The following is a 27821-nucleotide window of genomic DNA, read 5'->3' on the forward strand; positions in this document are numbered from 1 at the left end:
ATGGTAGCTCTACCACTTGTGTTTCCTACACGGCGTGTTATTTTTTTAATTCTCCTGGCCTTTCTGTGTGCGTAACGACAATTGCTGAAACTGGCTGTACTGGGGCTGAAACTTGTTAAAATTTTTGTCCACTTTTCACACACTGTATGATGCTAGGTATTACACATGTATCACAGTAAAATAAAACATGTATAACTAATTCCTGTACTGTGGTGCAGATGTCCCTGTGCTCTAATAGCCTTGTTACTGTTGGCAGAATATCTTTCCTAATGTCTCTTCTGTTGGGCGTATAGTCAGTTTCTACAAACATTGCATTGCACTGTACTGTACTCTCTGGTCATTTGGACACATCGGTAATTACCTGTCTATTGAGAATAAAACAAACATCTGCTTACACAGCAGAAAGCTGCCATCTCTAACATATCTATATGGGCATGCTGTGTTGTTCTCAGACAGAAAAGGTTTCCAGTGACATTACTGGGCAACATTTGGACACTTTCAGGGGAGGACTGTCAATCTGCAACATTGCTGAACCCATCTGTCTGTAGAACAGAATATAGAATAGAATATAACTTTATTGTCCACCAGGGTGGAAACTTGTCGTCGGCTCACCAGACACAAGAAACAACAACATAAGAAGCAGACAAGCAGTTAGTAAAACAAACATAAAAACACAATACACGTTAAATGTCTGTGGCTTAAAGCTCATCAATCACTTTGTTGAGTTAGGAATATTGATGACACTTCAGATGAAGGAATTCTTAAATATAGTTTTAGTTGCCAGAAGGACTCTATAGTGCCTTCTGGATCTCGAAGGCTTCAACTGGTTTAAGAGAGGATGGGCGCTACAGTATCTGCCAGAATACTCTTCACATTCTTCCTCATCCTTTCTAAAAAAAGTTGAGTCAAGGGCTTTTGGGGTTTGCCAACTATCTTGCTTGCCATTGACACAGTCCTAGAAAGTTTATTCTTAGATTAACAGATTAGGTGACCGTACCAGGCAGGGAGTCTTAAACTATACAGAGTATTTTAAAGTTGCAGATAATTGCATGCCACTTTATTTTTAATTGCATACGTTGGCAATGAGTGTATTTTAAATATGCTGGCATGAATGTGACTATGACTGAGTATGGATGGATGATGAAAAGGAACATTATTTATTTATTTTGATATTAGACACAGAAAAACTCAGTGTGGGGAACAGCAGCTTCTCTCATTTTGAAGAACCTGCGTAAGAACACTGTTACGATGCACAAGAGCATCGTAATCTTGGGTTTGCCTTTAATGGCAATATGACGGCTTTTATTCATATACTCATTCTGATAAAATGTCACTTTGTCCTTAGTAGACCGATTGCCAGACTAGGTTTTGCAGAAAAAATACTGATTAAGCCAACATGTAAAATTGTCATATTTAAGGAGGAGCTATCAATGTCTGTAGATTAGACTGTTATGTCAGCTCTTAGATGAGATAGACCAAGATAGGGGGCCATCTCCTTCCCCAAGCAGAACCGGCGACAGAAACTATAATTTAATAATACAGAGCCAAGGCAGTGAGACAAAGTGTCCATTCTATAGCTCCCGGGTAAGTAAACAGACCGGTGTGAAAAAGGAAGTCATTCCCTATTGACATAGAGCAGTCATGGCAGATAAGCTGAAATGGATAATTGTTTCATCTGATTGAGCATTTACATGAGCATGTGCAGTGTTTGCTTATTGTAAATCAGCAGGCAGAAGGAGAATGTATTATATTTCTGTCAGAGCATCAGAGGCAAACTGCAGAGTTGTGATGCCGCCACCATACCTGTGGTAGTGGGGAAAGATAATTCATATCTCATATCATATCTCTGCTTAGGATGTTTCTCATTGGAGGGTTGTTGTACAGTTCTCTGTCAAAAGTTTGTCTGTTTGCAGGTATCGTCCCCATTTTTTCAGCATATTCTCTTGTCTCTGTTCATTTAGAAAATAGAAAACATGCCATATTCACATATCCTAGAAGAGTGAAAATGTGCCACCAAGTAGTCACAACATCCTGTTTTAAAAGTATTATTAACTGTGAGAGGGAAAGGTCAGACAGTGAAGAATCCTGGAAAAACCTAATGAACCATGAAAATAAACTGCAGACCTCAGGCACAGTCTTCAGAATAGTCTACAGTATATTGCTACAAAGTTCATTAGAGTGTGTGAGAGTGTATATGATTGTAAGTGCAGTGTCTGATAGCTCTCACACTAACTTCAGACACAAACACTCTTAAAGTTAGAGAAGGAGGAGGAACTGGTAGTCAAGACTGCTTTAACTGGCAATGATTATACGAATGAAAACTGTACTGAAATTTGAGTTATTGGTTTCACAGAGAAGAAGATTAAAGGCACCATGGAAATCTGTTAAGATTATCTATAGGTCATGCTTAAATCATAACGCTTGCCTTTTTCAGTAATTAAACACAGAAGGATTGCATAAAAGACCATAGCCACCTGGCAATTAAAAAGGAAATGAAAATTTTCTTTTAAAGGGTAAATATATTGTACATGCATATGGAATTTTAGATTTGCATGACATCACTATGCCTTCAGTGTCAAATTCATTTAGAAATTATATTCAAAGTCAAACTAAATTATTCCTGTTATCAAGAGGAAGTAACTTAAAATATATGAAAATTCTGCTCCTTTAAAATTCATATATGCTATGCATTTTGACATGCATGATGACAAGTGTCAGATAAAAGCACTTTTTAATAATATTCATTAAATAAATGCACGGTTCCTCCCCTCTCCCTATGCTTAGAGAGCGGGTGTGTTCTGTCAAGTGGGATGTAATATTCAGGCAAGGGTCTTTGTCTAAGCCATTCATTACCAATGATTAACAGCATCTTTCTCCATGCCTCTCAGGAAACATGGTGAGCAAGGAGGGTGGCAAATGCATGCTCACCAACTCAGAGTCTGACTCGGAGGCAGCGCCCTTGCCCTCCACCTCACTGGCACTGGAGGTGAAGTATTCCCTGGAAGCCAGTCGACAGGTGAGGAAGAGAAACAAGGCCCTGCAAGTGCGTTTCAAGGATATCTGTGAGGCACAGAACGAGCAAAGGGAGGCGGAGTTGCAGGCAGCGCGGAAAGGTGGCAAGCCGATCTCATACAAAGTAGCGTACCGCAAGTACATGACCGTCCCTGCCCGCAGATCCATCCCAAATGTCACAAGGAGCACAGGTGTGCAGACTTCCCCTGACCTGAAGAAACGCTATCAGACCTTTCCATTTGAGCGCAAGAAAGGCCACACCTTTAAACACGTGGCGGCCGTGGAAACTTATAAAGGTCAGAATAACGGTTTTGTCATGGAAGTGAAGCAGTCCAAGGCTGCTGAGCAGGGTTTAGATGAGGAGGAGGAGGAGGAGGAGGGAGCCTGCAGGGGGAGTGGAGTCCGGAGGACCAGGGCTCTGCTCCATACTAATGAGTGCATTGCCACAGTGGAGCAGCACAGTGCACCTGATGGCCTGTGCTCTGACGCTCTGCTGCTTAGTTGCTCTGCAGACACAGACTGCCTTGCAGACACACAGAGAGGAAGCGGAGCTGGAGCACAGGCAGAGTACCAGCTCTGCAGTGTCCCATCCAAAGCCAGGACAGGATTACAACACAGGGAGCCTGATACAGACCGCTCGGCCAAGAGGCAGCTGCTCAATCTGGAGGAGGGCTCGTCCCGAACCCTGCCGGACAGGGCCTCCAAGGTTACGGGCCCCATCTCCTGGAACTCCCTTACACAGGTGGAGTGCCTGGACAGTCCGTCTGTGCGGAGCAAGCGGAAGAAAGCCCTGCAGCTCAACGGGCTGCAGAGTGAGACGCTACCCCGTTCCAGCAGAGGCTGTACAACGCAGGCACAGTGCCACACTGGACAGTTATCTGCCCGGCCTCTACGGGGCATGGAGGAGCCTCTAACACCATGCAGAGGCAGTGAGGCTGGTGGGGCACCGCCTGACCAAACACAGGAGGCCTGCAAGCAAATAGTGCCTATGAATCAGGACGGGGATGTTAAAGCACAGCTCCAGGCCATGGAAAATCTCATCAGCTCCAGCCAAGAGACCATCAAGGTGCTGCTGGGGGTCATCCAGGAACTGGAGAAGGGGGAGGCCCACAGAGAAGGGTAAGCCATCTCACTTATAGCCTGTGCTTTACATTAGAGATAAATAGATTCATCTTTTTCCTTCCTAATACGGATTAAAAAATATGTAAAGAATCATGAGGCACGAGATTGCTGTAGCACTAAAAACTGAGTTGGCAGCCCACCGTGACTAAACAATAGCAGAAACTCTGAATTATCTAAAAACATTGATTATTAAAATGTGGATCGGTCACCTAATGGCTGATACCCAATCTGCTTAAAAAAGGTCAGTATCGGGGCTCTTACTGATCCGGTGAATTGGATTGGTGCCTCCCTACATCACACTGGTGACAAGCTTAAGCTGGCAAAAAACAAACGTTACATATCTATAAATCATATTTGAGAAAAGGGTCTGGTGTTCACAGGGCAAAGCCAAGAAAAAACTAGAGACACAGAGCACATTCCTGATTTAGCATGAGCAGGAAAAGTACCCTCTTGATGTGTCACATTATTTCTAGATCTTAGGGACAAGCTTCTATGTGTGACAGCTGTTCAGCAGAGCCATGGCTGATAAACCCAGAGTGTTAAAAAAGAGAGATCACAGTTGCATGTAGCTGGGATGATCTGGCTTTCACCTGGATGTGCCGTGCAGTGCTATTACAGCAGAGGGTCCTTTTGTGATATTTTCTTCCAGATATGATGGAGCTGCTGAACATATTTATAGACGATTCACCTCACCCAATTTGGCCCAGATGGTCTGATGACCCTTGTATGAAACACTGCCACAATGAATGTGGCCTTTAAATTACATTCAACCCAAGGCTAGGAATTAGCAGACGTGGCTCACTATTTTTGAATGAAATTGATTCAGCCACAGAAAAATAAAAAAACTGTGAGATTAATATTAGCGGTAATGCAACTTGCATCAGCCTGTAGTTTCCTTTAGAAATAATAAGAATACTGAACATGTCAAATTTTGAATGACTGGGGTGGCCTCTAGCTCCCCCAGTAAGAGCGTGTGCCCCATGTAGGCTGAGTCCTGCAGCGGCGCGGGTTCGAATCCGACCTGCTGCCCTTTGATGCGTGTCATCCCACATCTCTCTCCCCGTTTCCTGTCTATCCACTGTCACTCTATAATAAAGGGAAAAGCCACCCAAAAATAATCTTTAAAACATTTTTTGAATGACTCACTATGGGAATTTAATTATCATGATGCTGAAAAAAATAATATAGCTCTAAGGAGGCTATCAAACCATGGCGTGACAAGTACTTATATTGCTTAAGCCAAGACTAGAAAATAACAATTGGCCTTATCCAGCTGCATGCCATGTTTATCTAGTAAATCCAAGGCCATTGAAAAAGCCATGGCCTGTGAAAAAGTCATTTACTGTCCAATGGATACTGAGTATAAACAAAAAGGCTGCAGATAGCATCAAGCCTGCTGAAATAGAGGATTGTCTATCCAAAGGGATGAAGCAAACAAAATGGCCAATTTGTTGAGTGAATTGCTGGGGCTCGGCACTCAGATACCTATCTGTTTTGACCAGCACTGTGGAGAAGTATGGAGTGAGAAAATCCTTATAATCAACATCATACCAACCTGAGTCCAAACCCTGTGGGAATTAACCACACAGACACACCTGTCAAATGTATAGCCACACAACCACAAATGCTTTAAAGTGTATAAAAGCAACTCTCAATAGCAACTTGACTGAACGAAAACCTATTCAACAGGGTTTGAGCAAGGAACAGATCTTACAACAGTGTTAGTTTACACCATCCAAAAAAGCAATTATCCTCCTTCAATCTTGCACAAGGCAGCCTTAATCTCCTGATCACCAAACTCATAAAAGTGTGTTGGGGAAAAAGTAAGCGGACATGTGGTGCAGCATAGGGAGCCATCTTCTCTGTTGTCAAACACATCTGGCTTATCAGATGTGTCTAAAGTGGCAGGTGGGAGAGAAGATGGGGGAAAGAGGAGAGGAGAGACCTAATTTGTAAATAAAAACTAGTGACTACTGTTTAATGGTGCCATTTGGTCACATTCATAAAGAAACAATCACATTGTCTTTCCATAGGTTGATTACAAAATCCTACATTTAGTTAAAGTCAGTGAGCAATATAAGCCTCTTGTAATCCATCTGAGCCCAACTGAACCTCTACTTTTTCTATACAAGCACAGTCTTTCTGTACATATTTCTTTTTTTTTTTTTTTTTTTTTTTAAATCGAGCCAAGCTAAAAATCTAATGCTGCTTTAGTCACACTGCATTAGCTTCATGCTCCCCTTACATAAATGTCACTGACACAACAAATAGGAGTGCCGAAAGGCTATAGGTGAACCGTGAGTGCAATTACATCTGATATATAACTGCTTATGTTATATGACATTCATTTTTCATGGAAGGAAAAGCAACACTGTGTGCATTCATCACTACGCGTGTGTTCATGACATGCTGCTCAGGCACAAATTGAAATTCAATGGCTAATGTGCTGAGAATAAAAAGCACAATCCCCCTCCACAAAACACACACACAACACACACAGAAAAGAAAAAAACTTTTAAAAAAAAGCTTAAAAAGGAGTGGAATCTTTCATTGATCTAAATTGATTGGGCCATCGTAATTATGCTTACTGTGTGACCTCAGGAGAAAGAAAACAAGTGTATAAAATAGAAAAAGACAGAAAGAGAACAGTTGAAAAGTTGGAGGATGCACTGGTCTGTGAAGTGATTTTTATCACTTTAAATTCCCTTTTTTTATGATATCCTCAATGTTCCTCAACACATAAACCAAGAAACCTCAGCCAAGTTTAAATGGTGTAGAAACCAGTCAGGGGCGCAAATCAAAACTACTGCAAATTCAGACCGCTTCCTCATTGCAATTGAGAACAGACCACTAACTACAGTACAACTACAAGTAATTTAAACTGATGAATGTGAATTCTTAGGCTCTGTGATTGGTCGTGTTTAGTTAAGGCTTGTACCTTTCACTTTTGTTCGATGATCTGGATGTTTTCTAACATTACTTTTGTGGTCCTTCCACTGTTATTTTGTACTGATGAGTCACTTAACCTCATCAATGCAGAAAATTAACAGGGCTTCCAGACCCTGAAGACCCAAAACACATTCTCTCGCTTTGCTACTCACCGAGACGGTTATAGGGATAAACCGCTAGAAAGCAAGCATGTGAAAGGAAGTGAGAGCAACAAGGAAAGGTGAAGCTACATCTCCCTTGGTTACTGTATTGTTATAACTTTTATAGATTGTATGAGCAGCTTTTACAGCTGCTGGGGAAAAAAGAAAAAAAAAAAGGAGTTTGCCTTATGTCACCACACATCATGCATATAAGCACACACTCACATATATCCCTCAGGTTCAGCCCTGCCCAGGGCATACAACCAAGTGTGAAGGGTGTGATGCAGTACATTATTGGTTGCATCCATGAGCACAAAGCCCAGGAATAAATTTGCTGCATCATCAGCCAGTGTTGGCAGGCCAGACCCAATTAATCACGCTCATGGGCACTTGTTGCTAGTCTGCCTATTAACACTGTGTATGTGTGCATGTTGTTATGCCTTTGGACTCCCACCCACTCAGTGACCTTTGGGAGAGTTTACCTAGTAGCACAAAGGGGGTAGGGTGGATAAATATACTTTTAATGGCACTTTTGGCTTTGCTCTCCACAGGAAGGCTTGCCGAAATAAGATGTGCTCTCTTATCAACTCAGTGTGCGAGAGGGGTGGGGAGGGACGAGAGATGGAGGGAGAAAGAGATCTAGACAGCATGAGGGCAAGAGATAGAGAGCATAAGGCTGAGTTGTTCAAAGGATTTGACCCAGTTGCCCGCGTACCCCATCGGCTGCTTATGAGTGGCTCACCTTGCCCGGGTGGAAAGTGAAGACTGCCTTGAACTTCCCCACTGCACTGTACGTCCCCCTCTCCAATGGCAAGCCCCTAAAAATACAATTAATTCAAGATGCAAACTTCCCTGTATCACTGCACTCATCCTCTTCTTAGACTCTCCCCATTACCTCATTCAGCATCAGCCTTAAATAACAATGTTGATACCAACACCTCTCATAAACCTGTCAGAGCATATAGCACAGAAATGAGTAGATAAGGAGAGGAAATTTATGGTGGCGGTTTAATTGTTATTGGTGCCGCACTTTATGGGCAGCACGACAAGAGTCCCTTACAGAGAATTGAAAAATGTCTGTTACACACAAGAACTAAATGTGAAAGTAAGCACATCAACCCATCAACTTCAATAATAAGAGGAATCCAGTGACTTTAGCGATGTTCATTTGAGAAACCTTGATTTTGTGTTTGTATTGAACATTTATTCTTTCATGACAAAAAAATAAATGTTACAATGATTTCTGCCTTGACCCCAATACAATGCAGGTAAATGGAATTTTATTTGTGGTGCTAAAAGAATTAAGAACTCAATTTCAACAACAACTTCTCCCTTCAGAAACGGTATCCTCATTACTGTGGACAATCCACAGACCTCACTGTGAATAGTTTTTATTTTCAGTTGACACACTGAGGTCTGCAGATTGTCCAGCGTAACGAGGACATTGTTTTCTGAAAGATGTGTTGCTGCAGTTTTTCACTGCTGTGAGCATCTCAAATGAAATTCCCTTGACATCCATTATAATGGGGTATAGGCATAAATATCCTAAATTGATATCTCAAAACCTAGACAAATAAAACCAAAATAACTTGACATTTCGACATAGAGTGTGCTTTTCGAAGTTAGTTCCACAGACTTGATACCCGTCGACCAATGTAATACTTCAGTCATTGGTAAATTGTGCAGTTAAGTGAGTTGTGCAATAAATCACAGGATATCGCAATATGTTCAAAATCGCAATAATATTGTATTGTGACATTAATATCGTGAAAATATTGTATCGTGGGGCTTCTAGTGATTCCCAGCATTAGTAAATAACAGTAGTAGGAAAAAGCCTGACAGTTGTAGTGGGTTTACAAGACTGTTTCTGTTGATGCAGCAGTTTAGATCATAACCATAAAAATCAACCAGAAGAGGATTTCCTTCTTGTTTATGTCATTGTTGAAGTGAGTGCACAGTACTTCCATGTATTGTATAATCAATTATAAGGGAAAACTATTGCTGTCAATCAATACACACATTTCCACAAGCTAATCCAATAAGAAAGCCATTGAGCCTTTGAAGCATGTAACCAAGTAGTTCCATTCAGAGCCGTTACCTGGTCTTTAGCTGCCTCGTGAGAAACAGGAATCTATAATGGGAGCTTGGTTAATGATGACAATATTTTATCTCATTGGCAATTCATAATAAAACGGTATAAGGACACAGGCTATAATATAATAGGATATTGATAGGTTTGAATGTGAATTTGGTGAATCAATTTCACAATGAAATTAAGACTGTATAAAGCCAAAGGGCTGCTGTCCTCAGCAAAACTGTCAAATTGTATGTGCTTAGAGGACCCATCTCATATCCATTTTTTTTTTTTTTTCAGAAAATAAATGGTTATAAAAAATATCCATACTTAACATAACTCTCACTGTGTGTTTTACAACATTATCTTGTACAGAGTGGATTAATCAATGTTGGGATTTCTCCAGTATGAGTAAATAGGCTTGATATTAAGAAAAGGTAGAGGAAGGATAGAGTATGTCATATTGGGCTCTGGGAAATTGTGTCTCACATTTTATATAAAAAAAAACTATCAAGTGAATAATAAATAATGAAAAGCATTAGTTGCAGCCCAGCCTATTGTATTATAATTTAATCTTGTATTATTTAATGAGCACATGTGTAATGTAATTGTAAAGTAATGTAACAATCCTGACACAAGTCCTTGTTTAAAAACTGCAGCTCACAAACTCATCCTGTGTCCCACTTTGCCTTATCTGACCTAAAATCAGTCAACCACAGCTAATGGCCGACACTTTGTTCCTATTGCCCTGGCTGCCGGACACAGGCCACTCAGGAGGGCAGCGTGACTCCTCGTCACCCTCATTTACTTGGGTCCTGCTAACGAGGGATGACAAACAAGATGAGAAAGGAAGGTGTTGGGGAGCAGCTTAACAAGTCCTGTAATTACTCATTCACGACTCTTATCTTCCCCGCAGACTCTCCTATCGGACCGGACAGGACACGGCCAACTGCGACACATGCCGGAACAGTGCGTGCATTATTTACAGGTTAGTGGCCATTCCTCTTCAAAGACACAATGATTCAAATGTGCCCCGTGCTTTCTCCTTGAGGGAAAGTGTGCCCTGTCGTTTCTCCTTGAGGGAAAGTGAACAGGTGGAAAAGGGATGGTGGAGACTAGGAGGGGAAGGGGAAAGATGAATGTGGATGCTGTTAGTGAGCACATGAGGAGATGTATGACATTTACACAGTCTCTCTATCTATACATTATACTTTGATTCTCCCATTGTCCGTTCACACCCCTTCATTCACTGAATTGTTGAGTTGGCTAGTTTTAGAGAATAAGGGTACAAGGTTGAAAAGCAGAGGACACATAGTATAGAATGAGTGAGTACAGGGCCACGAAAGGTGAAATGAATTACCATCCAAGCATCATGAAATATCATCACTGTGTGCTGTTGCCAACTGAGCCTCTGCGTACTTTCAAATTCAGTTAAATTGATTTGACAACCAGTACAGACGTCAGTCCAAAGTCATTAGTCTACCAAAGTACACAGTTCTCTCTCTATGAATGTACAGTATGTGTGTGTAACTATGTGTAAATACTTTGCTGCCTAGGTTTCGTTGCCCATGTGTAGCCTATGTCTTTATAGGTGTGAAATGATTCAGAGACAAGAAGTTGATTTAGCGATTAGTCGGTTGGCAGAAAACTGATTGGCATCACTTTTGATAAGTAATTGTTTCATTAGCCTATTCAAAAAAAAAAGTGACAAACATGTCTTGTTCCAGCTTCTCAGATTTGCTGTTAAATAAATCTCTTTCAGTTTTGGACAGGTGGTCCTTTTGGGCTCTCAGAACTTGTGATAAGTATTCATCAATATTTGTTTGACATTTTAAAGATTAATCGCATCACAGATTAATCAAAAACAGCTAAACGCTGATGTCAGCATGCTAACATGCTCACAGGGACAATGCTAACATGCTGATGTTAAGCAGGTATAAAACTTACCCTGGTCACCATCTTATAGTTTAGCCTATTTGGCAAGAATCAATTCAAAAGTCATTAGTTTTGCAGATATTTGGGTCATAAACCAAAGTATTGTATTTGACCTGACCTGATCATAGTTTCTAGATGAAATTCCATACAGTAGATTAATCATATAAGAAAAATAAACACATACAGCCCTAATGTCAAACTGTGTGGGATCAGCCCAAAGTTCAGACGGTAGCCCTGACCTACCGACCGAGCCTGGCAGGTCCTAACACCTCCGTCTGGCTTGAGCCTTCCTCTTTAATACACAGTGAGACTGACAGTCTGCAGGCTCCATTAGGGCCCTTTGCTACCAGTTAGAATTACATGACACAACTTGTATGTGCATATGTGTATGTGTTTGACTGTTTTTCCATTTTGTGCTTAGAAAAGGTATGATTTTAACTGTCAAAAAGAAAAGGAAGTGTAAAAAAGATGAGAAGGAGTAGGAGAGTGAGAAACGATCGATTAAACAGTTTTTAGTAGACATTGCAGTTCCACTCAGTCTGCATTTCACCTCTGAAGAGCCATTGAAATACTTTTCTATCTAATGCTCTCAATAACTGATAAGCCTTTGGCCAAACTTCAATTGGTTCCTAAAAATGAATGAGCAAGGCACAGCTCTGTTCCCTCTGATGTTTGAGCATCCTGTCGCAAAGCGGTGTATTTAAATTGCGGCAGGACCCCTGCATGGCTGCAGGGTGGACAACAAGAACGGTCGCTTTTACAACAATTCAATGACTGCAAGATGAAGTGAGGTGAGATTTATGATTTATGGCACATTGGGGTGGGGGAAAAAATCGATACAGTATAGTATCGCAATATTTTCCGTGGCAATACTGTATCAATACACAGATGCCAAGTATCGATCTTTTGTTCTATACGTGTTGGTCAGTTTGTCTGCTTGACAATCCCATTTTGCAACAATAAAATTGAAGTGAGATTAACAAACAGAGAATTGTATCTTTTTAGATAAAACAGATGTTGACAAAGTTTTCTTTTGGGGACATCATTTGAAATTGGGAAAAATATGAAGTTGGGGAAAAAAGGTAATAAATTGCAATAAAATGCAGAATATTGAAATATCTTTAAAATCGCAATAATATTGTATCGTGACATAAGTATCGTCATGATATCGTATCGTGAAGCCTCTGGTGATTCCCACCTCTAATGGCACATGATGTGAAGGGCACTGGAAGAGCACAACATGGCATGGGGGAATTAAGAGGCAATGGGTTGAGTACTGGGTTAAAGGATGGATGACATAGGCCAGACTGCAGAGATGGGAGCTCGCCTGGTATTGTAAATTAGTCAGCACCATGGTTAATGGAAACTCTGTGTGATTTGGCCCTGGGGAAGAGAAGGCCCCGCTCCCTCTGGTCTACCTAGCCTCCATCTTTGCAAGCCTGAGTAAACTGTGCTTGCCCTGCTGTGCCAGCCTCTGCAGACTCAAAATCTGTGAGCACAAACTGCATTGTGATAACATGTCTAAATTCACAAAATAAGAGCAGTTCCATTCTACGGGTTCTTTTTGTCAAGATATTCCTGGCAGCTCAGAGTGTACCTATACTCATCACTGGTGTGTTGGGAAAGGTGTTCCATTTATACATTGCCATGACCTGAATTCCCAATGAGGGTTTAAAATATGCAAAATGCAGGTTGCAATAAAAGCTATGATCAAGTGTGCTCATTTGAATATGAGTCAATTATACATACTGTACGTGTCAGTGAGTTTTCCAACATATCGGTCTTATCTAGATTTTTTTTGACCTGTGCTTGAAAATCCCCTGGAAGAAACTGATTTATATTTATTTTATTATATTAAAATATAAAGGTGTCACAGGCGAAGTCCGGTCAGAGTTGTCCCTTGACTTGGTTGGTGCTAAACATGCACACACAATGACTTCAAAACAGGCCCTATAATAACATCAAACTCCACATTTGGCTTCCTAGATGTGCCACAATCAATTGAAATGCTTCATCTGTGGAGGAAGTGCAGAAAACTGAAACTCAATACAACATAGAAGGCACGTTTTTGATAAACCGTGCCAGTGCCTGGCAAGGTTTCAACTTGATAAAAGGGCAGAAATTTCTAAGTGAGATGTTTGAAATCTGTTAAATCGACCCGAGTTCTCCTTTAAGAGACTCGCTTGGCATGGTAAATTGTGTTGATTGGACACAGAATCAAATATAGCAGTTGTATTCACACAGGCAGGAGGATTAAATGGCAATCTAATTACTTAGATCTCCATGAAAACAACCTCTCTGGAGGTGGAGGAACACAGGATAGGAGGATAGGAAGCAGAGCTATGAAGGAACACACATTGTACGTGGGAAGGATGGCTGTCTATAATCTATTAGAATTTTTTGTGAGTATGTTCATGTCTTTGTGCCATGGCCAAACCCTTAACTCTTGTGTTTATGATGTAGCTGGTCTCATGACCGGAATGGACATATGGGTCCATAAATCATTTTAACGCAGCCCAATAAGGAGCCAGCCATGCACTCTTCAGCATGATCAATTTGTCCAAGGGTATATAGCATCATCTCAAGGCCCATCTTAAACTCACTCAGTCTTTATTTTATCCTCCCTCAATAACTTTCCCTCGGCTTCTCCAGAATACGTTGTCTGCTCCTAACAGCTAAAAGTGCGTGTTCAAATGAACCCGGGGTTTCAATGCTTAATACAACGTGCATGACATTGAAACAGAACAGGTAAGAAAGGGATGAAGAGATAATTACAAACCATTCCTTCTTGCCAGGTCATGTAATATCTGTTACTGAGAAAGGCGGGGAAGAATGGGGAAAAAAAGGAAAGAAGTCAGAGAGACAAACACAGAGAGAGGCTGGGTGGAAAGAAGATGAGACGGACAGGATAGTGCCAAAAAGCTGGGGATTTGAAATGCATTCCACGTATTTCAAAACCACAGGCATTAAGTCGTGATGTGTCTCGACGCAGAAACCCTGTAATCTCATTTTCCTCACATTGCATTTATATGGGCTAATGTGCTGATTACATAGGGAGATAGATTTAAGTAGTTGTGTGATTAAGGAAGGTGATTGGGGAGGTCCCTACTACTGGGTATGATTGTTCACAATGGACTATAGTTATTTCGCATCAGTCCAATTTTGTCATTAGCTTGCAAGTCTTGCAATTAATTCAGCAACAGCTGATCATTAAACTCACTATCTGATTGTAAAACATTCTTTGAATAAAACTGTGCAGTGCAAATAATACAATATTTAAAAAAAAGGAATGGGTATTTAAAACGAAGAAAAAAAATCTAATCTATTATGCAAAGCTATGAAAATCAATTTAGCACTGCTAAAGGCTGAAAAACTGATTACATTATAACAAACTGAGCAGCAAGGCTGTCCTGCCGCACGACTCTGCTCGGGGAAGATATCTCTTTTTGTGCAAGCATAATGATGTTTTCCAACATGGTGGCAAGATGGTTACCATAGCTACAAAAGTGATCCTCGGTAGGACAGACAGTGTGAAGGGACAGTGAGGACAGTCAGGAAGAGCACATTCACATTCGGGGAAGATAAGGCAACAAAAAGGAAAGCAGGGTGAGAATGTGAAACAGGGAGGCCGAGAGAGGCCGAAGGTGAGGGCGAGAGATAAAGACTCACAGATGTTTAAAGGTGAGAGGTGTATGTCAATGAATGAGTTTAGTTTCTTTCCCCCCCCCCGTATGTAGTATATACACTTTTTAGAGAGCAGGAACATGACAGGAAAAGAGTGGGAGTGAGGGAGAGAGAGAGACAATACAAGAGTCAGAACAAGTGGGAGAGAGAGGTTAAAGACTGACAAGGTCCAAAGTGCCTTCTTCAATTTGTTCTGATCCAACAACTCACAGGGGAGCTGCAGCTAGGGGACAGGAAAATGCCAACAAAATTCACTTTCAGCTAAAAATCTAAATGTGGAGCGACGTAGCAGGGCCAGTGGCAGTTTCATAAGGAGATACTGATAACTGGGCCGGGTAGAGACTAATACATTTTTTATTAAAAGAACTTTGGAGTATGTTTCAAAGATGAGAAGATTATCTTTTGATTTTTTTTTTTTTCCCCCCCTTTCTTTTCAGTGACATTTACATTTTCTTGCTATGCTGTTCCTAATCCACTAAGGCCACTTTACCTATTTATTGTTTGATTCTCCTGGCAGATTGAAAGCTGTGTTTTTGTTATGAGTAGAAAATTAAATTAAAGAACAGATTTATCTTAGAGAAAATTGCTCCGGCCAAGATAAAATAAACAGCTACCAGGACCACTGTTCATAGAATCCTGAATCTACAGTTTGTTCAAATATGTACAGTGAGGATCTTTGCAAGAGTGTGTTTAAGGATTTAGTCTGAATACAATACAGCTATGGAGACTTATTATACAGATAACATGTGAACTTGAAAGGGCACTCAAATGATTGCAGCTGAATAATGATTTATAATCTGACATCACATGCATGGTATCAAGCGGAATTAGTGATGTTAACAATGCGTAAACATGTGTCAGATGAGGCAAGTAAACATGTTTAATAAAGGCTGGAAATTGTGTATGAGCTTAGATGGAAGTGTAAACTTTTATCTTTTGAAAATCATGTCATGACACTTGTGTTTGACTGTATAGTGTAGCATGGGATCCGACAAGAAATGTGGCAGAGAGGGAGGGATTGACACGCAACAAAAGTACACAAAAGCACAAACCGGTGTTCAACCTTGCGATGTTCACAATGTTGTTTGAACCCTGGTCATTTTACTCAAGATCTGGCTCTACAGCTGAGGTTTAAACATATCACTGCTACATAATTGTACCAGCCGTGTTTGTTTTTCTTAACCGTGCTGGTGATATTTCTTAATCTTAAACAAGTACTACTTCATATGTGAAAAAAAGTTGTTTAAAGCCTCTTTCTTTATTTAATAGACCACCTTGATATAATACTTGATGTAATACTTTTAAGCATCTCTGAGATTAAAAAAGGGTTACATTTAACATTAGAAAGGGTTGCAGGTGAACACCAATATCTACTGCAAGGTTAATAAGTACGTTCCACTTCGGGGATTGTGCCTAGAAAAGTAGGGGGCAAAATGAAATACTGTGCACACTTTTTTTTTTTACCTACAGTGTGACACCACCACTCATTAAAACACACATTGATCTCTCAATGATCACAGAATCCTTTGATGCAGTGTTACTACGGTTATTCGAGCTGCAAGAGCCTGTTAATTTTGTAGCCCATGAATTAGGTTTAATATGTGATCTAGAGTTTGACTTCAGAAGGCTTCATAAACTTATTATACATCATGACGCTGAGGGCTGTGTTCACACATGTAGTTCAGTTCCCTCGGGCCTGACCAAAGGAGAAAAAAAATGGTATCAAAGTGCTTCTACAGAACATTGTGAGACAATCAACAGTAAGAAAGCAACAAAAGGAATCAGTAAATGTAAGATAGTGAAACGATAATAAAATCCAAAATAGACTAAATAAAACAGGATAAATTATAAAAAAGGTCAGATAAGAACATGTTTAAAGTGGAAGGATTTTAGGAATTTAGCAAGAATGTTTTAACGCCAACTCTGACCACACCAGTGCAATAACCATGAGAGAAGGTGGAGGGTACATTCTGGGGTGTACACAGGGGGGCTAGGAGGTCTCAATTAAATAATGAAATGAGAAATCTTAAATCCATTCTAAATTTGATTAGAGGCCAGTGCAGGGTAAAAAGGGAATAATATGGTCTTTTTTCCAGGCTCCTGCTAAAAGCCTGGCTGCTGAATTTTCAAACAATTGTATGCTAGCAGGAATTTAAATAGTTTGACTAAAGATAGCTACAGTCAAAGACTACATTTCATTTTGTAGATGTTACTGAGCTGACTGAGACAACTCAGGACAAATGTATATGGCTATTGGTCAAAAAGGAATTATCAGCCAATCAATACACATTACGTGTGCAGGGCTAAACATTTGCTTTAAGGACTGCAAGGTTTCTCCGAACAAACCAAACTGTAATGCAAATGATTCATTGTTGCCTTCTAATTGTAATCTATTTCTGGTTCGAGTGCATTTACAAATATTGGTTCACAAATTAAAGAAGATGTGGAAATATGCGGTCATTGGTCAGTTTCAGTGACCTATGGTGCATGATCTGGAAGTGAACAAAGCCTAATTTACTGATACACAAATGCAACCGTTTCCGCATGTAGTCAAACTTGCATGCAAACACACAAACTCCAACAGACTTCACACAAAGTGAAGAGGACTTATAACAATTTAATTAACAGCCTGTGATTTATTGCTAATGCTGCAGTGTTCTTGGCCCTGTGTAAAGGCCTGAGTCAAACAAATGCAAAGTGCTGAGTGTCTCTGGTTCAGCACCCAACATTCACTTGAGTCACTTTCAGACACCCTTCTTACATCAAGCATCAATGTACATAGTTAAGACTGAGGTATTTTCATGTGACACCATATTTGAAATTGTCCCACCTTCAAATCCTCATGTGTATGGTCTGGAAAGTATTATTTGGCTGGGCTTTGAGATGGAGCCAGAATAATCTGCACCTACAGCTCACCTCTAGTGTAATACTAATCATAACCAACATCCAATACTTTGTGATAAAATTCTATTCAATGCAGATATTATGCAGTCGTTCTTTAAAAATCTCTTAAAAAAGCAGCAACAGCAAATCATTACAGATGCCTTGTATTTCAAATCAGATCCCAGCTCACCTTGCCACTGCATAATCTCTCACAATGGTAAACGGTAATGCGCCAAGCCAAGCAAACTGCAGTATACATGAAGTCGATCCTGCTGCCATTATGCAAGTCTCTCGCTCAGAGTCCCCACCAGCCAGACTTAGGCTAGTGGCTGGAGGAAGGTTTAGCAGATTAAAGTTTCTCTACACTTACCACAGCTAAGGCTGTAATCGGAGTTTCACTTAGCAGAACCTAGTAGTCAGATGTGCGCGGGCGTGGGATTACAATGATGGCTGGTCCAGATAAATCCCCTAGCACCCTGAGGAAACTTGGAGTACAACTAAAAGGAAAAGACTGTGTTTGTGTACAAAATCCCACATATTAATTCATTCTGCATCCCCATTACCTTTAGCTGACGTAATATTGTGCAGGGATCAAAGCAACACGATATAAACTAAAATCCTAAAAGGCTTACATCAATACCCAGGCTCTGATCTCAGTTTTAGAAAAGCAAATGATCTTTGGTTCAACACCCTCTCCAGTGACCCAGCACTCTTCACTGGGAAAAATACTAATGGGCTTCCCTCTCGCTTTATGAATCTCTGTGAGAATGCAAATAACAAAAACAACAGAGGAGATTTTACTGGGAAATAAGAATGGGGTAAGCAAGAAATGTAGGTTGCTTTAGCAATGCTGTGACAGATGCCTGTGCGGGGGTCAATGACAACAGGCCAAAACGTAGATACTTATTATTAGAGAGGGATTGTGGCTGTCAAAACACGTCAAGATTAAAAGAAGCGTGAAGAGAAACCAGAGTGGTTTTTAGTGTCGCTGAGGGAAGAATATACTGGTGGTAAATTCAGATTAAAGCCAGTATTCAAATAATGGCTAGGTTTGCAGCCTGTTCAAAGAAGTAAAGGCAGGTTCAAAATAAGGAGTCTGGTCTAGCTAAACCGCCTATCTATTCTTGGATAGGGGAAAAAGACGCACTGGCTTGTTTGTATTTCTTTAATCCAATCACAACCCTCCTAGGCGGCATTAACCCCCCCAATATAGGCGAGAGGTGAGGAACATCCAATGTCAGGCTTTGTTATAGCAATGTACATCTGTTGAGCCCGACTACATGCCAAAATGACATACAGTAAAAATAATAAAAATAACTTATATAGAATGTATTGTAATAGCATGTGGATGAGGTGGTGTTAATACAGCAGTTAGCTAGTGTTGAGCTGATCGTGAGTCTCTGTTTTTTGCTGCAGTGTGGAGCTTGACTTCAAGCAGCAGGAGGACAAGCTGCAGCCGCTGATGATGAGGCTTTGCCCTACGGAGGACGGCCACTTTGCCTCCCTGCCTTACCCCCAGGAGGCCTTCACATCCACCCCAAAACGCAAGTCCAAAGCGGACTCCAAGAAGCATGCTCGCTGGAAACTTTGGTTCCTGTGAAAACACAGAGGACCGTCTCCCCACTACTGATGCACAGGATTTATGTTTCCGGATGGTCGTCCATTTTAGTTTGGTTTATTCATCATCTTCTGTTTTATCACATCTCCTTGGCTTTTTGCAGACCTGGTAACCAGTATTAATGGAGAGCTCCACCACTGGATACTGAGCCCCTTCTCAGAGATGACAGGATGTGTAATGGGACACAAGTGTGGATTCCATGGAAAATTCAAAATGTCATGCTTACCAAAAATGGATTCAGAGTTATTTTGAACTAATTTCTTCAAACAGGGTGTGAAATTACACCAGGGCAACATATTTGGAGATCAGCAAGGTGAGAAGATGAATTTCATATCCCTCTGTCTATTTGCATATATTTTTCTAGCTGACGTCTACGGGGGCCTATTCGATGATAATGGTTCAGTGATAGTCACATTTCTATTCACCAGTTGGGACTTTGTCTTTCTTCCCAGCCTCCAGGTGAGGTTGGCAATTCACCCACGATGCTCTGAGGTCTACTACATCGACAGCATATCACCGTACTGCAAAGCACAATTAACACTGTTCAGGATACATTTTCTCCAGAGGAATTAAAAAGAACTATTTTGAGTAATAACTCACACATGTAGATCACCTACTGACCATGACTGATTGAAGACGTTCATAACATCTAAAGAAGAGACTTAAAGGACAAAGAAGTCAGAGATGTTTATTGGAGTTCTATGATCAACTTTCTATCCATCTCTAAAATTCTCCTTGAATCAACTGACTTTGAAGTAAAGAATGAATAAATAACACTTATTTTCTTAATAACAATTGCAAAGTTAGATGTCAATGTAATTTTTTCTATCTAAATATATATCTATATACATTCACTTTAAGGTTTAGTGGGATATATTCATTTGAGCTGCAGTGACGGGGGCTGTGCATTTAAAAAAAACTACAGTGCATAGGAGGAACATTTCTGATTCTTAATTCCTCTTTATACATTAAACTTAGTTCTTACTAACCTCACAGTGCACATGGTCATTGAAACCCAATACTCTAAAGTAAGTCTAGGCAATCAAACTTCATCAGTATAAAACTATAGAGAGTTCTGGCTCAACACAGAAAACTACGTTTAAAGATACTTTGTTTCAGTCACGAAACCAAGTATAATAAATAATTGTTGGTTCTTAGCACATGTGAGCGGTAACAGAAGATAGCTGTGATTGTATTGCTGCAGTATCCTGCATCAGCTACTTCATTAGCTACTGAAACCAAGCCAGAAAGACTGAATGTGCCACTTCTGATCACAACCAGGGCTTCTACAGTGCAGGGTGACAGGCGTGTAGCCTTGCATGCTTTTTACAACAATCGGATTTTGCAGGATATTTTCTAGCTTTTAAAAGAAACATTTTTAAAGAGAATGACAAAAAAAGTTTGGTTTGCTTTTTCCCCTCACCCTTTGTTTTATTACTAGCTCCTGCTCATCGCTTCCCATCTATTCAACTGTAAAGTAAAAACTCATGTAGTAGCTCTATTCAGGGTTCAGAGACTATGTACAGCCAAAATAATATTTGCATTTACTATATATAAATATATATTGTATAGCATCAAATAGGGCTGATACCATTTTAATGAGTGGGAAAGCAGCCAGAATCTAAAAAGAAAACATTACGTTAACAGCGCCTGCAGAGGCATGGAACCGAAGTCACTCTGAAACCCCAAAACACTGCCGCAAAAGACAGGAAATGCGCCAAAGTGGTTTCAAGGGCATAAAAGAAGCATCTTTATCTACTGTCACAACAATACCTTGCAAACTACAAGACATCACTGGTTTGACCTTCACAAGCTCTAACATGCTGCTTCCTGTTGGCTACATGTGACTCACACCTCCACTCTTGTACATGCAGAGTAGGTTTCTTTCCGTAGTTGCTGTAGCATCAAGAGAGAAACAGTTGTTTATCTGTACCTTAATGAAGTGCAATTGATTTAATATGTGCAATACTGTGTATTTTATACTGTTATTTTTTTTTAAAAGAAGAAAATATGAAAAATAAAAACAGACATCTACGGAGCTCTCAAAGTCTAGAGAAGACATCATTTGCGTAGCAAAGTGAGTTGTATAGTAGGTTGTTATTTTCATCAAGGCAAATACCAGTTAAAGGGTCGGCTCACCCAAATTACAAAAAAAATATATTTTCTCAGGTATCTCTGATGGTATCAAGCAGTTAAAAATTACATTTGTTAAGGATTGTGAGGTCTGAATTATCAAGTTTCTGTTAAGATAGGCTTGCTTTTGAAATTTATAAATGTTATTATTTTCAATGCTGTGAGCACCACGAGTGGAATGTCATTCACCTCAAATTGCAATGATGTGTTAGCAGAAATCTCAAGAGACAAATATCTCAACATTTGGGCAAACAAAACTAAAACTATATGCAGTGATAAACACTACTATGTGAGGAAATATGTTATTTTGTGAACCAACCCTGTAATTAAGGATTTCACTTAGGCTTAGTTTGAAAATTCTGTATGCAAAACAATCAACTCTACAATCTTATGGGATGAAAAGCGGGAAATAAGGCTGAAAATGCACCTAAAATCAGGCTTGCAGTTCTTTGATGTAGTGGGGCGGCACAACACGAGAGCAGAATAAAACAGAGGGATAAGCAGCAAAGGGCTTCTGGTGCACACTGCCTTAAAACCTATGTGTGCTTGCATGCAACTGCCTGATGTTGCCGCAGACCAGCAATGAGGTGAAACCATGAGGTAAACTGGGGACAAAGCTCTGAGTAAATGCCCCAGATATCGGAGTCACCCTCACAAGGATGCATAAAGCTGCAAGAACCAATGTTGCTCAATGGCAACATTGCCTGCTTGCCTGCCTGCCCCCCCCCCCACCCCTCATCTGTAGCAGGGCCATCTCCACAGGACTTCCCCCGGGTGGATGTTTACAGCAGAGTGCTAAGGGTACAAACAAGACAACCAGTGCAGCTTCACGTCTGACACTCTTACACCTTTTAACCGCAGTCCTCTGTGGTTTGACAGTGGTGAGCATCCCCACGTGAGTCCCAGTGGTTTCCACACAGCGTTGACAGAGAGCACACGTATGACATGAGTTGTCACAGGGTCAATACACCCAGGAGGACGCTCAGTCAAAGTTTCAGCACAGGAGAGGAGAGGTGCAGCGAGTGAGTGATAAGTGCACATTTGAGGCATTATGATGCAGTGCCATATCTCACTATGCTTCTTTTCTGTAAGAGCTCTGCAGCAGTCTGGCCAGCAGGAGAGAGAGACGGATACGGAGAGAAGACAGAGAGAGAGAAGCAAGGAGATACTCAGAGAAATATTTGGACAGAAAGCAATATAAAGACAGAGATAAAGAGAGTGAGTGATACAGAGAGCCATAGATACAGGGAGGATTCGGATCTGAATAGACGTCATTGAGAAGGCTTTGTTGCAGTATATTCGGTCAGTGAGTACATTCGGCAAAGAACGAGCTTCAGTCCCTATTAGCCGGTCAGCTCCATACTGTCAATAAATAGCACAAGTCCTTCCCCTGTAGCTTTCCACTCCATTCCCTCTGCACACTGCAGGAAAATCGGCAGGATGACGACGAAGCACTGCAGCCAACTATCACCACAACCTGTTGTGAGTTAGTCCTCAAACCTACAACTATGAAAAGTTGAATAGACAACATTAAAGTTAAGCTTACAATGTTTCCAATATATCCTCAGGTCTGTTAGGTAAACCATAGAAATCATTTGAGGTGTTTTCTGACAATGCATAACAAAATATGCAATGGTCAGTATTGCTAGTATGACAGACAAAGAAAAACAAAGGTTTGTTTCATTGATTTGGTTGGAACTTTAAAAGCAGAAGACAAGTGTGTAACACAGCGATTTTTCTAGATGGAGCTTCCTACCCATGTGTATCTGCAAGGATTAAGCTTAAAACTAGAGGGAAAATGTAATTCAAGGGCATAAAGGTAGAACTGACAGCAGGGACAGCCTAAATGTTTCTGCTACCATTCGAATATAAATGTACGTAAGGGCTCATCTCAACCTGTGCGAGTGTGGACATGAATATAAAAGATACAGCCCGCTGGGATGTCCAATGATGCAAATGTGCAGCGATGCTGTGTAAGTCGCTAACGGGCATAGCACTGCAGTGACAACACACAACAAAACTGACGCCCCCAAGCCGTCACTGTGATCATTCTCATCAACATTCCATGTCCACCACCTCCATGAGAGAGGAAGAAAAGAGAAGAGAGAGAGGAGGGAGACAGAGTAGAAGATTAATGCATAAATCTAAATGTAAGAGGCTGCCACTCAGAAGAACAATGTCGGCGGTTGGCTGCAGTGTTGTGTGAGCAGCAGCGCACAATCTGCCTGCAGAGCAGGCAGCAATGCCCAGCAGCAGCAACAACAGCCCTCTGATTAGAAAACTACGACCCTTCCAGCAGCGCTAACTAGGTCTCATAGCTGTTAAGAAATCACACCAACCTTATTGATCATTCACTAGAGATTTGGTGAGCTGCTTCAAATACAGCTTCTGTCCCCAGGTACTATATAATGTACAGTGTTTGAGTGAAAGAGCCATAGTGCTTTTAAAAAGACAAGGCTGTGATGTGACCTCTAACTCCCGTTGAGTAAAAGGACACTGCACACTGATGCCAACGATTATGCTGGTACTTAGAAATGTCAAGGCAATCAAGTACAGTGGCTAGTTAGCTCAAGAGGCGGCAGCTGACAAAAGGTAGGGGTCAGTAGGGACAATAAAAGCAAGCTGTATTTAGGGGAGAGGAATAAGATAGAGGGCAGCTGCAGCACATGTATACAAAGTAGATAGTTTCAATAGCCACAGGAGGTCATGGGTAGAGCAGTTTCATTAACCAGAAAGGAGGCTGGTCTGCTTTCGCGCCATTCAGCAGCCACTGCTGGAAGCAGGGAACGCCATTTCACCTACACCACAGGGGGGGATGCTGAAATGGATGCACTTAGTGTAATTCAGCAGAGAAGAGGCCTGCGTGTGCTGCCTTCAGGAGCGTTGATAGCCTTTTAGACAAAGTGGTATGTGTGTTCCATTTCTGAAATACTGTACATGATCAAAATAAACTGCAGTGAAAAATAACAAAGGAAAAATGGCAGGAGCAGAAGGATATCTAGCAGCGTACAACCTCTTTTGCAAATCCGACTTTTCAAAACTCTCTGACCATGAGCCAGGCAGGACGGTGCAGAGCCTGTATCACTGGCTTAACAATGGATGGATTGGAGAGCTAGGGAGGGAGAGTTACTGGGAGTCCTAGACCCCTCCAGACAGCTGGCTGGGAGAGAATGGGCAGCAGGGAGACCTCGGCTCAACTCACAGTTTCATAAGCTTTACATTATGCAGTGCGAGGCATGCTGGCGATCTGTTACACAACAGAGGGATCACCATTTGCGCAATTAGCTTGGTGCATTGCTAAAATACCTTTAGACAGAGGGAGAAATGGAACAGAGGAACAGCTAGAGAATCCCTGCTCTAAGAAGAGGGTAAGACAGGACACAGTGGACAAAGGATGAGTGCTGCGGACGTATTATAACATGGTGATATAAAACACGCTCACAACCACACACTGGATGATTAGTGTGTGATAACTCTGGGTACTGTTGGCTTTTTTTCAATCACTCTCTGCTGGTGTGGCTCAGTGACTGGTAATAAAAGCAGATAAGCTTCCATTTAAACGGGTGATGCCGTTTCCTGCTGCTCCCCAGATGGAAGAGGGTGCTGTGCGCATACACACACAATAAATAACCCGAGACAGAAGGAGAAAGGATGCTACACCAACCAGTAACAGTATCAATATAATGAGACAGTATCATACGACTCCCCGTTTTCCTATTCATACTTCAAAGACAGAGAAAATCTTTCTCTCATCACTCTGCTGCATTGAAGTGAGATGTAAAAGTACTTTAAAGTGCCCTCAAAGTATCTCCATCATAAAACCTTGCATAAAAACTATATATGTTTATTACCCAAGTCTCACTTTCAAAGTCACATCACAAGCTACATGCAGCTCTAATGGATACAACAGGATGCAACAGAATGAGTCAGAGAATACAAAAGTTGACATTCATTGGACTCTTTGACTCATGAAAATGAATGAAGGCTTGTGACTGACAGCAAATTTATACTATGACTGATAAGTGCATTAATTGCAAACGAGCTCCTGCTGAGAGAGTGATTGAGAGAAGGATGCTGAACGGCACTGAAAGGGGTACAGTACACAGTTTGTGTGATTAGATTACAGCACAGAGTATAGTAGTGTCTGTGATAACAGACACTACTATAAACAGAACTAAAGAGAGCTAGTTGTGGGTATACAGCTAACAGTTGTAGAGAATCAGACAAACTTACGATGTGAGGGGAATCGCGGCCCATGGAAATGACCGTCCTGTTAACGGTCCTCAGCAGCTTCTCCATGACGATCTGCACGTGCCACTGGGTGGGACCCTGTGAAAAAATACAGTTATTGCTTACATTTCCCACGAGGACTATAAACACGTCTTCTTATTTTAAAATTACAATAGATTTTGAATGACTGATTGCTGAATGTCCGTGCAAATTGACAAGTCTAGGTGATTGGGGTAAATGTCAAAGCTTGTCCTGTACATTTGGCCAGTTACCAGCTCAAATAAAAAAAAAAAAAACATCACCATGGAATAAGAGCCAAATTGCCAATAACTGCTTAAAAGCTATTTTCCAGACATTGTTGAAGTGGTTTACGGAGGGGATATGTCCTTTAATTTCAAGAATTACACACAGTAACAGATCACCAAAAATCTGCTTGTTTCTTGGTCCATGGATCAACTTTTCACCAAAATTCCCTGAAATTTGTTCACGTTTTCAATAATTTCCTATTAACTAAAACTGCTTCTTTACTACTTTTGGTGACAATTTAAAACCAATTATATGTTGTACTTTATCAATAGATATGACACAATAATAATACTGCTATAATAATACTTAATACCGCTTTCAAAAAACTTAAAACTCTGAAGATACTTTTGTTAAGAGACCTGACAAATACGACAATGCAGCCAACATGATAAATACACTGTGAACCCTAGCATTTGGAGGGGGAAACACCCATGGAGCAGTTGTACCGTTGTCATAAGTGGGATGATTTCCCATGGACCTGCTTATTAGTGAGTTTGAGTTAGCGCAGGGCTGTTTCTCCCGGTCTCTACCCATCTGTAGGGGAAATCTTCTAAGCAGACCGAGCTCTGCAGCGTCAACCTAAACTTTCAATAATTTACACAGCTCTGCGGTTGAGGAACTCATGCACTCAGGTCTGTGCACATATGCACACACAAATATTCACAAAAGCAAGTGTGACGCACATCTTTTGTGAAAACACGGACCCAGACTGGTTTTTTTCTGGGCCCTTTATAAAAGTCCTACACAAACCCAGCACATGATGAAAAAGTCATGATTTTTATTTTAATCCATTTAAATATACAATTAGATATTTATTCCTAAGGTATAATTGTTTAATAACTTCAAAAGTCAAATGGACATGTGTACGTGTGCATGGAAGTCTATGAAAGCATACAGTGCAGTACAGGTATAAAAGAGAGCAGGGCAGGGAGAGGACGCAGCACAAAGGCAGAGAGAGACAGAAGGAGTGTGAAAGGGAGAGCAAGTGGGAGATAATATTGAGCAGAGTGGAGTGTGGGAGGCGAGGCCGTCGTGATCAATGGCGAGGGGAGTCTGAGGGCCTGAGGGAGGACATCAGGAGTCTGGGCATGGAATAGGTTGAAACACTCGTGAAGCAGCTGAGTGTGTGTGTGTGTGTGTGTGTGTGTGTGTGTGTGTGTGTGTGTGTGTGTGTGTGTGTGTGTGTGTGTGTGTGTGTGTGTGTGTGTGTTTGTGTTATTATATGTGCAATGAGGTCTGAGGCTGATGCCCGAGTGTGAGGGATGTGAACTTGTAATGGTAAGCTATTTTCTGCCACTTTATAAACTAAACAATGAATTCATTAATTGGAAAAACAATTAATAGATTAACCGATAAATGAAAAAAAAAAAAAAAACATTAGCTTTGACTGTCTACATAACTGGCTCTGTGACTGATTTACCATGTAATAAAGAGTTCATCAACATGTTGTTGGAGCACGTTGTTGAATGATGTTGAAGATGGCCTTCTAGCCACACTGAGCGATGAATTACTGAGCAAGGCCAACTCTACAGGTTAGTAAATTAACAGTGCTGTAAAAGGATCTCCTGCCAGGGCATGCAGGGCAATAAAATAAATTAAGAACAGCACACTGATTAGTAGGTATTCAGAAAAATAACCACAGTCCAAATAGCTTCTTCTTTATGCAGGGACTTCTGGATCCCCTTGTTATGCGATTAATTATCCCAGAGAGAAATAAATGTACATAAAGCTGGAG

General features: G+C 40.9%; 2 protein-coding genes across 9 annotated transcripts in view; one reads left to right on the plus strand and one right to left on the minus strand.

The window, feature by feature from the left end:
• LOC120550876 (inhibitory synaptic factor 2A) overlaps positions 1 to 27811 on the plus strand; it is a 37224-nt gene extending 9413 nt beyond the window's left edge. The window contains exons 2-5 of one of the 2 annotated variants that reach the window (XR_005637797.1): positions 2889 to 4131; positions 10214 to 10285; positions 19216 to 19730; positions 19870 to 27811. Coding sequence is in view for 1 of the 2 variants with exons in the window: in XM_039787802.1 (XP_039643736.1) it covers positions 2894 to 4131; positions 10214 to 10285; positions 19216 to 19399 (1494 nt within the window). In the remaining variant the exon portion in view is untranslated. Of the gene's footprint in view, positions 1 to 2888; positions 4132 to 10213; positions 10286 to 19215 lie in introns of both variants that reach the window. The other variant, XM_039787802.1, reaches the window with a different exon arrangement.
• The window catches only part of dock1 (dedicator of cytokinesis 1), a 190657-nt gene that overhangs the window by 89889 nt on the left and 72947 nt on the right, over positions 1 to 27821 (minus strand). For all 7 annotated transcript variants that reach the window (XM_039787801.1, XM_039787800.1, XM_039787798.1 and 4 more), the window contains one exon: positions 25784 to 25879. In XM_039787801.1, the coding sequence (XP_039643735.1) occupies positions 25784 to 25879 (96 nt within the window). The remainder of the gene's footprint in view (positions 1 to 25783; positions 25880 to 27821) is intronic.

Source organism: Perca fluviatilis, chromosome 21, assembly GCF_010015445.1.
Source record: "Perca fluviatilis chromosome 21, GENO_Pfluv_1.0, whole genome shotgun sequence".
NCBI lineage: Eukaryota > Metazoa > Chordata > Actinopteri > Perciformes > Percidae > Perca > Perca fluviatilis.